Consider the following 12,551-nt stretch of genomic DNA (forward strand, 5'->3'; position numbering starts at 1 on the left):
AGCCAGGACAGCTGGTAGGGGACCCAAAAGGAAGAGTATCAGGACTGCTCTGTACAAAACCACAGAGCAGCTAAGTATAACATGTTTTTTTTTTTTTCTAAATTATAACCTTTAGAATCACTTTACATTTTAATGTAGCTACCTTCCAATTGTTGCATGTGAATGTTGCTGACAAGCCGAGGTAGGTGGTGGATGTTTGGTGCTAGATAGGGAAATGGGTTTCAATTTCCTTTGAGGCATGATGGTTATTGCTTAAAAGTTTATATGCACAAAACATGTCAGCTGCACACGACTTTGGGTGTTTGTGGAAATTAAAAGATTTAAAATTATTGCTTTAATTTGACATTGTATTTATTTCTACAGAGCCAATTCCTAGCTGTTCGGACATGAGAGTAACATTTCCCTCGGCATGGAGTGCAGCCCAGATTAGTGGAATGTCTCTTTCCAATTTTGAAGGCTGTTTAAATATAATCTCTGAAGATGTTGATCTTTCAATTGACCAGGCAAAGGCTGCTCTGGGAAAAGTGAAGCAGGTAAAATATTAAACAACCTTTAATTATCTTTAAAGTGGAAGTAAAGGCAAAACCTAACCAACTCTAAACCTACTCTCAGCCACATTGTGAGCATAATCTATATAGCCCTGTAAAGAAAAAATTGCTATACTTACAGTACCTGTTCTGCAGCCACTCCAGTCCAGTCCCACACCAAGCTGCTATTAGCGGCAGCAGTGTGTAGGAGTGTGCAGGAGAGGCAGACATCAATGGAAGCCCCATAGTAAATCTTTAGGCAACATCACTTCCCAAGTGTTTCGCAGCCGTTGTCTATCTCCTGCACACAGAGGGCACCACTGCAGAACGGACAAGAGCTTCTGCAGAACAGGTAAGTATAGTGATTTGTTTATTTACAGGGCTAGATAGATTAGGCTTAGAATCTGGCTGAGAGTTGGTTTACAGTTGGGTATGTTTTGCCTTTACTTTCACTATAGGCCTTAATATAATATCACATTGAGCAAAATTTAAGCAAGGGAATAAAAAGGGAAGCAAAATTTTTTAAAACTTAATTAGCTCTTTAACTTTCGCAGAATTCTCAGAAAGGTAGCTTAGACCTGAATCAAGGAAACATAGTTTTTTTGTCTCTTTCTTTCTTTGGAGGAATGGATGGCTCACATATACAGTGATTGCTCCATTTATTGGTGTTTGCATTGCAGTTGTTTGGTCCAGTGAAGAGTATGAGCCTGGTGCACATTCTACAGATGGGGCAACTTATCACTCACATGGCTGAAAAAGACTTAAATGAGATTGATACATCAGATTGGGCGGTTGTGTCTTTTCTGGGCAGAATGAACAGCTGGACCCCTAAACAGGTCTGATGTATAAAAAGGAAAACCACTTTTATGATGCTTTAAAAATCTGTTTTTTGTGATAATTTTATGATGAAAAACCTTGTGCTTTTGTTTGTTACTTTCCACTGATTATCAGACTTCTCTGCATCTAACAATGAACATCCTCATAATCTGAGCTTTTATCTACAGATGAAGACTTTAGTGTTCAACATTCTCAGAGAGCACAAGAAAGGGGCATCAGACCTAGATTTGATGGAACTGACAGCTCTTGGACATCTTCTGTGTGGTCTGGGAGTACAGGAACTAAAACGAATGAACATTCAGGAGTTCAGGTCAGTTTACTTGATGGCCCGCGCCCCCCCATCCTCTCCATCACGACTAGCAATGCCACCATCAATCCCACCCCACGCGCCAAAGTCCTGGGTGTCACCCTGGACTCAAACCTTTCCTTCCAACCTTATGTCCAATCACTATCAAAGTCATGCAGGCTCCACCTCCGCAACATCTCCACGATACGCACGTTCCTCACCCCAGACACTACTAAACAACTCGTACACTCCCTCATTATCTCACGCCTGGACTACTGCAACTCCCTTCTCACTGGCCTACCCAAACAAATGCTATCCCCACTCCAGTCTATCCTGAACTCAGCGGCTAGACTCATCCACCTCACCAACCGCTCCACAACTGCCACCCCCCTCTGCCAATCCCTTCACTGGCTCCCGATTGCCCAACGCATTAAATTCAAATTACTAACTCTGACATACAAAGCCATTCACAACGCTGCCCCAACCTACCTAACTAACCTGATATCCAAATACTACCCTACCCGTGCCCTTCGCTCCTCACAGGACCTCCTACTCTCCAGCTCCCTGGGCTCCTCCTCCCACGCCTGACTGCAGGACTTCTCCAGGACTTCCCCCATCCTCTGGAACTCCCTACCCCAATCCATCAGACTGTCACCTACCCTCCTCACCTTCAGGTGCACCCTAAAAACCCATCTCTTCAGGGCAGCCTACCCCACCCTCACCTAACAACCGGTCTCCTCCACTCCTCCTACCATTCCATCCCCCACAGCCACTTCCTTCTGTACCACTATCCCCTCCCTCCTAGATTGTAAGCTCGAAAGAGCAGGGCCCTCGAACCCCTTGTGTATTGTATTGTACTGTATTGTCTCATGTTCTGTCCCCCTCGCTAATGTACAACGCTGAGCACACCCTTCGGCGCTATATAAATACTGTATAATAATAATAATAATGTATATAATAGTAGGTCTTGTTTGATTAAATATTCCATATTACTTTGTAACACATCGTGTCCATGTTTGTTTCATGCAGCCAGGCAGCTGTATTCGTGGGAACCCTGAAACTAAAGTGCTTTGAAGCTCAGCTAGAAACCTTAGCGGATCTAATAACATCCAGCTCAGCATTTGGTGTGGTGAGCCGATGGGGCCCTGAGATCTTCACCGAGATTGGAACACTTGCAGGTGAATCACTATGACTAGCATGAGCATTCTGAAGCAGTTTTTATTCAACTCTTCTAATAATAATAACACTAATAATAATAACACTCAAGGGCCTTCCTGAATAAAAATTGCTGAGAATTTCTCGAGCATTCGCACAGCTGTCGCAAATAATCCATGTAATTTCTCTAATACACTACAGTATATTGGCAAAAGTATTGGGACGCCTTCCTTACATGCACATGAACTTTAATGGCATCCCAGTCTTAGTCTGTAGGGTTCAATATTGAGTTGGCCCCGCCCTTTGCAGCTATAACAACTTCAACTCTTCTGAGAAGGCTGTCCACAAGGTTTAGGAGGGTGTCTATGGGAATGTTTGACCATTCTTCCAGAAGCGCATTTGTGAGGTCGGGCAATGATGTCGGACGAGAAGGCCTGGCTTGCAGTCTCCGCTCTAATTCATCCCAAAGGTGTTCTATAGGGTTGAGGTCAGGACACTGTGCAGGCCAGTCAAGTTCCTCCACCCCAAACTTGCTCATCCATGTCTTTATGGACCTTGCTTTGTGCACTGGTGCTCATCCTTGTTGGAACAGTAAGGGACCATACCCAAACTGTTCCCACAAAGTTGGGAGCAGGAAATTGTCCAAAATGTCTTGGTATGCTGACACCTTAAGAGTTCCCTTCAATGGAACTAAGGGGCCAAGCCCAACCCCATACCATAATCCCTTCTCCATCAAATTTTACACTTGGCACAATGCAGTCAGGCAAGTACTGTTCTGGCAACCGCCAAACCCAGGCACGTCCATGGGATTGGCAGACAGAGAAGCGTGATTCATCACTCCAGAGAACATGTCTCCACTGCTCTAGATCCAGTGGTGGCGTGCTCTACACCACTGCATCCAACGCTTTGCATTGCACTTGGTGATGTAAGGCTTGGATGCAGCTGCTCTGCCAGGGAAACCAATTCCATGAAGCTCTCTATGCACTGTTGTTGTGCTAGTCTGAAGGTCACACGAAGTTTGGAGGCCTTTAGCTATTGACTGTGCAGACAGTTGGCAACTTCTGCACACTATGTGCCTCAGCATGTTCTGACCCCGCTCTGTCATTTTACATGGCCTACCACTTTGTGGCTGAGTTGCTGTTGTTCCCAGTTGCTTCCACTTTGTTATAATACCACTAACAGTTGACCGTGGAATATTTAGTAGCAAAGAAATTTCACGGATGGACTTATTGCACAGATGGCAACCTATCACGGTACAACGCTTGAATTCACTGAGCTGCTGAGAGCGACCCATTCTTTCACAAACGTTTGTAGAAGCAGTCTGCATGCCTAGGTGTTTGATTTTATACATCTGTAGCCATGGAGGTGATTGGAACACCTGAATCCAAATATTTGGAGGGGTGCCCCAATACTTTTGGTAATATAGTGTATTGAAGGTATGTTTATTTCCTACGATTGTCAGCTCCATCTAGTGGACATAATGCAGTATTTTCCTGATTGGGGTATTTCAGAAAAATAGCGCATTATGGCCACTAGATGGAGCTGACGATCACAGGAAATAACAGGGATTGTTTATGGTGGCTGTGTGAACACATGACACATTCACACAGCAGATTTTTTAATAAATAAATCCATACATCATCATTATTCCGCATACCTTATTTATATCACAGATACTGACTAATACAGCCACATAATGCATATTTTAAGTGCGGCAGTGTGTTATCATGCATAGTGGTGCACTGTAATGCATGTGTATCAGTTGCCATAGTGCTTTGGGGTGCCGTTCTAAAGTAAATAAAACCACAAGGTGCTGACGCACATACCATATGTTAATGTGTGTTGCAGTGAAGTGAGCATTGATGTACCTGCTGGCAAAAGTGTTTTGGCTGTTAAAGTTTTAGACTGAGTTGGACTTCAATAGAAACAAACAATTTAAGAAATATTTGCTGTGTTTTTTTTCTCAGAGAATACTTGCAGATACCCCCTTCTGAGTCACTCCACCCCTTCCCATCTCCAAGCACTGTCCATTGGTTCCACCCCATACCCACCTTCCAGTACTGCCTGTTTTAAAAAATACAGAACCAACTATCATTTTGTAGTGCTTAGTCATTTGTATGGACTTTGTTAATGGGAATAAGAAAGGCAATAAAATAGATCACCTACACCCAGCAACAATACACCCCAGCAACAATAGATCCTCTCAACAACAATAGACCCCTCCCTCAGCAGTAGATTTCTCCCAGCAACAAATGACCCTGCCAGAAACATAAAACTATCCCCCAGCCACAAAGGTTACCCCACCAATAACAAAAGACCCCTCCATCAACAGTAGATCTCTCCCTACAGCAATGTATCCTCCAGCAGCCAGCAATAATAGATCCAGCACACCCCACCAACCCTTGCCATTACACACATTCAGTGCTGGAGGTCTTCACAATACTGAGGTGGAGCTCTGTAGTCTCTTTTGCAGCAGATGTTTTCTTATTCCGGGTCACAATCATGCACAGCAACTAAATTGGCAACTTCAGTCAGAGAGGCACCAGCTAAGCTGACACCAACAATTTACCCTCTTTGAAGCTCAATAAGCCCTGACATGACTCCGTATTACTAGCAGCGCATGCAGTGAATGATGAAAGTGTGAATTCCTACCTGTTAGCTAGGTGTCTCATCACACAGCAGAAGCAAAAAAATGTTACATCACTTCCACTTTCAATGAGAAACATGTCGTCACTTTCACATCTGCAAATTATGTAGTGTTTTCATTTATTTTGTCTAACCCGTGTGTGTGAATACATATAAATCTTCAGGCTTAAAAAAACCTTTTAAACATCTGTGCAAAAAATTCTAAACCAGCTCTAGCAGCAAAAAGGTTACTGGTTACGCTAAAGCAATTTTACTGCTTTATTTCACAGACCAAAAGAGAGCAAACTATTGATGCAGATGTATAAAATCACTGACAGGTCCATATTAACCATGTGTTTTGGTGATTTTAGCTGGTCTTCCAGACATTGTGCTGTCTTCTTTGATAAGAGATCAGATTCAAGGATTAACACCTGACACAATATCCCTCATTCCAGCACCAAAGTTTGCTGTAAGTAAATGTACTGTATAATTCATATTATTACAAAGCAACTGTATTTTCTGCAACCTTTTTGTTTAAATAATGATTTCTGTAATAACTTTAAAGGTTACCACCCTGTCATAAGTTTAAATGAAAATTCTGGAGAATATGAGAAGGAGCTATCAGTAGCTCAGTGTAATTACTCTATCTTTCTTAGTGAATAACTAAAGCCAAGAAGAAGAAGAATGTAATTATACTCTATATGTAGCGCTACCCCTTTGAGAGCTGCTGGCTTTGGTTCTCCCTTATTTCCTGCACAACCAGGCAACACACATTTTCCAGACATAAGAAACAGTCCATGGGCTTGTTTTTTTATTTATTTATTAGGAAATTTAACTTGGATAGGGTATAGGGATTATGGCATGCCCAACTTCATTGAAGAATAACAAAATGATTATATTTTCCTTTTGTAGAGTACTGCAAAATGACAGACTTTTGACTGCATTCTAACTGGAACCACAATAGTCTTTAGCAAAGTAATCCCCTCCTAGGAACTCTGTGCCTCCTGAGTGGATTTTCAGCAAAGTGACAACTTGTAGGAGCCCACCTGGCTATAGTATCTGATCCCATGACAAGGGATTGGGTAAGCTATAAACTGTCCCCTGAAGACTTGCCAAGAACTTCCATTTAGCAGACTTCTCCCTTATAGGCCCTGGGGGTGTAGAGGTACTCGCACTGTCCTTGTCCTGCAGCTGTGGATAGAACAGGTTCTTTTCTGGACAGGTTCTTTTCCAGGTTACGCAGGCTGTCCTTTCCCTGGTGGACTGCAGGGCAGTTGAGTTCCCTCCTTCAGCTTTCCTCCAACCTTCAGCCTGGAGGCAGAACCCCCCTTCTCCGGGGCCCCTTCCAGGCTATACAGCAGCACTTCTCTTTTCCATCTACGACTCCCCTTGCTGGCCAGGCTTTGTCATATTTATAGGACAATCTGTTACACTGCCAGGCCTCCTGCCTGAGATTGGTCAGACTTCCATAAATATGCAGATCAGCCCCTCCTCACCTCTGCCTACTGACTTCTAGAAGCTTCTCCAAGCTTCTAGAGTAGGGAGCGGGTACCAGATGACTGACCTGTAGAACCTTTCAGCTTAGCCTAAAGTAACCATCTCACTCACACTGGGGCTCAAGCAAGCTAACTACACTCAATAAACTATGTACACTAGAGGGGGCTACATATGTATTAAGGTTTATCAGTTCGTAGATGTGTTGACTGCATTCTTTTTTTTTTTTTTGGACTAGGAACATTTTAGCAAGCACAGAAAATAGTTTGATTTGTGCAGAGATGCAAGGCATTGTCACTTCTTATAAGCTGACCTGAAAGCATAAAACAGTATTCTTTTACTTATGTAAAGTAATAATCACATCAAACCCCCTGCAAAAGAGATTAACAAAAACATAGTCCAGCCTGGATAGCAACAATGGCTTCTTCCATAGATTATTATTATTATACAGGATTTATATAGCACCAACAGTTTGCGCAGCGCTTTACAAAATGAATGCAGACATTACAGTTACAATACAATTTGGTACAAAAGGAGTCAGAGGGCCCTGATCCTGAGAGCTTACAATCTAAGAGATACAGTGGAGGTGTCAGCATAGCCACCCAGAGACAGGAAGTGTTCTATTTGAAGGATTTCCAGCTGAAAAAAAAGTCTGCAAAAATAATCTAATGCAACCACCACATCTAAGGACTGGGTAAAGCAGGCCATAGATTATGCAAGTTTCTTTTCTTCCACCATGGACGGACGGAAGGAAAGAAAATTGCTTGATTCTGCCATCAACACTGACTGTGTTGATGGGGGAATCCCATCCGCAACACTATTGTGTTCTCCCGACAGTGAGCCTTCCCTGCCAGCAGAACGCAAGGATTAGTGCTGCCAGCTCTAGTCGGTTGCACTAATCATTTGGGAGACAACATAACAGGCTGGTTATATACAAGATGAATGATCGACTTGTGAACAACCAGGGTGCTGATACCTGGATCGGACCCTCCCAGCTAAACTAGCCTACTTTGGAACCATGTATGACAGGCTTAAGATGCATTATATTACATTGTTGTTTTTTAATATAGATATGCTTTAACAACTGTTGAGATAGACTACCAGCCAGATAGTGTATAGTACATTCTTAAAACAATTCTTAAACTAACTATAAGAAGAAGCAGTAAAGCACAATCATTTTGTAGCACTGCAAAGCAGGAAGCAGAGCCCATGGCTACAAAGCACTGCTTTGTGTTTCATATATTATAAAATGGTTAAAGTGAAACTAAACAATATTCTTATTCTCCAAAAATAATTCATGCAAATCCACTGTTTAATAGCCCTGTAATCTATTTTTCAGTAAATGGTTTTTACTGTGTTTTTTTCCTGTTCCCTGTCACATGCTTTGTCTGCTCCCAAACTTCCCTTTTTTTCCTCTCAATTCTAGTTGTTTGGAACGAGTAGATGAGTTTAGTTACAGTCATCTACACTGCTGTGTGCACACTACAAATCCGAACGTCTATAGTCTATCTCAGGTGCTAGCATGAGAGGGCGGCTACATTACTTCCCTCTAAGTCAGATCACAGCAGCAAAAAAAGAGAAATTTTGAGATTTAAAGGATGCTGAGAGCATACATACTGGAATAACATTTTTATTAGTGTCACTTTAACTACCTGCAGATAGAGGAGGCTTAATCTGACCATACATGTGTAGATTTATTGTGTTCTGCCTACATTCAGCCCGTTTAACAGATTCCTCCATCCGTACTAACAGTGCAGATAGCTGAATCCCTCCAACCAGGCTATTGTATTACTTGGTTGGCTGCAGACACTGTTCGGTCAACAATTCTACAACAGGCTTCTTTGACAAAAGTTGACTGAATAATTGACCTTTTTGTAGAGCAGAGTAGTGTTGGCAGGGTCATACACTGCTCAAATGTCAACTTTGGAATCAAAAATTGGACGACATTCAGGCACTATATGGCCAGCTTTAGAATCAACATGATATATCTATCATATCAGTGAGATAATTTATATATCACAAATATTATGCTGTGTTAGGAATTATGATTTTTTTTCATATCTGAAATAAAATCATACAAAGTAATAGTGGAAATGTTAAAATGTATGTGTAGCCAAATTTTTTTTCAGCAACAGTAAACCCAAAAACAAACTTATTATATTGTAGCTTACCAATTTTTAGATGTGATAGCTGTATTAATTTTCTATTAAGGTTTTCTTTCTTCTATATTCATCTGGTGATCCGGACAGTAAGTCTATTGTTTTTCAGAAGCACAAGCTCTCCAGCAGAATGTATCAAATTAAATGGATGAGACAGACCATTTACCACTAACAGGAGTGATTAAAATGACCAACTTTTGTATGTCCCAGAAGGAAAAAAAAAGTGTTTACTGGAAGACTCCATTAACACTTGCATGGATCCAAAGTCGCACAATTTCCAGTGTGACTTTGGAGTGACTTTAAATGCAACTTTGATCCGACTTTACACTCTCTGAATCAAAGTCACGTCAAAAGTTGCATCAAAGTAGGGCAGGCACCCTTCCAAAGTCATGGCGACTTTGAGTCACATGGATTTGAATCAGTGCCATTGAAAAAAATGGGCTGAGACTTGTCATGTGGCTTTGATGTTTAAAAGTTGCATGACAAATCGCACAAGTTTGAATGGAGCTTAACTGACTGTGAGCTGGAGTTTGGCTTCAATTTGTTATTGTATTTAAATCTACTGGTACATTTAACACTGCCCCCCAACTGGCAATGCTGCTGTCTGCTGTGCCCCCTGTGCTCATTCTGTGTCTGTGTCTCACTATTACAGGAGGTGTGTTACTAGCCAGATCACCAGATGAAAATAGAGTGGAAAAAAACAAAGAAAAGAAAACTGATGCAGCCATCACATCTAATGATTGGCAAACTGCAGTATATTACATTTTTGGTTTTGGGCTTAGTACCACTTTAAGCTGGCTATAGATGTGTAGAATTTTGATCAAAAATTGTAAGGAAAAAAAAGGTTCTAAGAAAGTTTGCTTGTTTTTATAATCATTAATGGGGTCAGATTGATGTTTGTTTTGAACTTTTTTTCTCGAACGAATGAATTTCTGAGTGTACTTGGTTTTCATTCAGAAAAGGCTGTTCATTCCAAAATCAAATGTTAAAAGCTGTTCTGCCTCTAATCTAAGTACTGTAAGTGGAATCTCTAAGCACTGCAAGTGCGATGTCCTACTCACAGCCTCAGTTGTGTTAGCAGACAGTGACACGATCCAAATGACATTCAGCAGATCATAGAAAGTTTTTACTCCAAAACTGGTGAAGATTGTACAGATGAGCATCAGTTAGGTCCAAAAAAATTGTTGTATGTGTATAGTTCCAGCAGGATACAGTACATATGAAGAATGAAAAAGGAGACTGGTCACCAGGAAAAAAACAGGGCTGAATTTCCCCTATGGAGACACAGACAGCAATAAAACTTGACAGAGCATATGACCCTCCCCCTCTCTTTCCAAAGTAAAAATAAGAAAGGTTTTCTGCCTAGAGATACACTTTAATTGTCCCTGTCATACTCACCTGTTCCATGCCCCTGCGTTGGGTCTTTCCCTTTGTGTGCAGCCTCCAGCTTCCTGCTTCCTGCACCACAGTCATCAACAGATGGTGGGCTGTCATAAAACGGTGTTAAACCAAAAATAAAAAATGTAATATATTGCAGTTTACCGGTCATTAGATGTGGCTGCAGCAATATTCTTTTCTTTGGCTTTTTCCCTCTGTTTTTCACCTGGTGATCTGGCCAGTAACACACCTTCTGTTTTAGTAAGACACCACCTTAGAGGAATGAGCCAGGGCACATCAGGGAGCACCACTGTCAGTCTGGGGGGGAGGGACGTGTAAATGTATTAGCAGTTTTCAATACAAATAACAATTTGAAACCAAACCTAAGCTAAAGCCTGCCATAGACAGTTCGAATCTCGGCCAGTACAGCAGGGAAAGGCCAAGATTCAAATTATGTATGGGCAGGCTGAATGTATCCAAGCTGATCGATCAACTTGTGGTACAACCAGCCTGATGTAATATACATGGCTATTATAGGCGGAGACGGCCACCCCCACCCCCCTTCCCCGTGGGGAGAAAACGGTGGCTCTACGGGAGGGATTCCCCTATCAACACTGAGGCCTTCGTTCACACTAGTGTGGGCCATGTGGCCTACATTTGCTTGGGCACGGCAGCCCATTCATTTGAAAGGGCTGCTGTTTTGCGTGAACCACACAAAAATGGTGAATGCACCTTTTTAAAAATGCAGCTGCAGGGAAACCGCATGGTCTTTTTGATGCACCGCAGTGCAGCCTGAGATGCGTAGGGGTGTTATTCAGAATGAAGGGCACCACTGCATGTCTTGCAAGAGCAGCGTGGTTCAGCTTCGAGTGGTTGCATCAATCAATGTGATTCCCGCACCCGCAAACAGAATGCACGGTGTGAACAAGCCCTCACTGTGTTAATGGTGAAATCATTTTTTACTGAAACCACAAGTTGCTCCATCTATGGCCGGCATAACACTTTATAATCAGTTACAGTTTTTCTTCCTTTTGGGATAAAGGTTTTACATGAATAAATATAAGCTGATTTTTGTAAGCAGCCCTGTCAGTGTTAAATGCATGGCCTCAACCATGTAAGCTGATACAGTCTGCTGGAGAGTTTGAGTTTTTGAGCAGCAGAGTTGCTGGCTGAATCACCAGATGAAAATAAAAGAAAGAAAGCCAAAAAAGGAAACTAATGCAGCTATCACAACTAAGAATTGGTAAGCTCCATAAAATTAATGTTTGCTTTTTGGTTTAGCACTACTTTAACTACTTCCCTGCATGGACCATTCTGGTAGTCCTCTCCTACATGTAAAAATCATAATTTTTTTGCTGGAAAATTACTTTTTAAGCAAAGAACCTAGAGAATAAATTGGCGAGTGTTGCAATGTTTTCTTGTCACACAATATTTGCTCAGCGGTTGGTTTTTTAAATGCAAACTTTTTGGAAAAATACACTTTAATGAATTTTAGTGCACATAAACACAATATTATACCCATTTTTTTAATAAAATATAAAAATTGATGTTATGCTGAGTAAATAGAAACCTAACATGTCACGCTTTAAAATTGTGTACACCCGTAGAATGGTGCCAAACTACAGTGCTTATCTCGTAAAAGTCTTTACAGATGATCAGTTTAGAGTTGCACAGGTATAGTGCTAGAATTACTGCTCTCACTCTGAGGTTCGCAGTGATACCTCACATGGGTAGTGCAAACACCATTTACATATGCGTGTAGGACGTACATATGTGTTCACCTTTGCATGTGAGCACAGGTGGGCAGGGGCGCTTTAATTTTTTAAAATGTTTATCTTAAATTTTTTTTTACGCCCCTCCAGCGCTCACTGGAGCTCTGGGCTATGGAGGGGGCAGTTGTGTCTCGTCGAGAAGCTGAGCCAGCTGTAGGTCAGGCATCTGGGTGGATACTGGCATTAAATTCACAATCGCTCCAGAGTCTGGACTGGCTGAGTGACGTCTGCCAACAGTGGACTTTATAGTCCACTGTCAGCTGAATATGGGTCACAGGAGTGTAGGATGAAGTGCCCAACTGTGAACAACAGGAAAAGT

The 12,551-nt window shown here is 41.8% G+C and overlaps 1 protein-coding gene across 1 annotated transcript in view; it reads left to right on the forward strand.

The window, feature by feature from the left end:
- The window catches only part of STRC (stereocilin), a 220,205-nt gene that overhangs the window by 197,280 nt on the left and 10,374 nt on the right, over positions 1-12,551 (forward strand). Inside the window, exons 22-26 of the mRNA XM_089676425.1 lie at positions 364-533; positions 1,208-1,363; positions 1,532-1,674; positions 2,680-2,828; positions 5,802-5,899. Coding sequence (XP_089532551.1) covers positions 364-533; positions 1,208-1,363; positions 1,532-1,674; positions 2,680-2,828; positions 5,802-5,899 — 716 coding nt within the window. The remainder of the gene's footprint in view (positions 1-363; positions 534-1,207; positions 1,364-1,531; positions 1,675-2,679; positions 2,829-5,801; positions 5,900-12,551) is intronic.

This window comes from Staurois parvus, unplaced genomic scaffold (genome assembly GCF_062004578.1).
Source record: "Staurois parvus isolate SC_StPar_1 unplaced genomic scaffold, SC_StPar_1.0 ptg000168l, whole genome shotgun sequence".
Classification (NCBI taxonomy): domain Eukaryota; kingdom Metazoa; phylum Chordata; class Amphibia; order Anura; family Ranidae; genus Staurois; species Staurois parvus.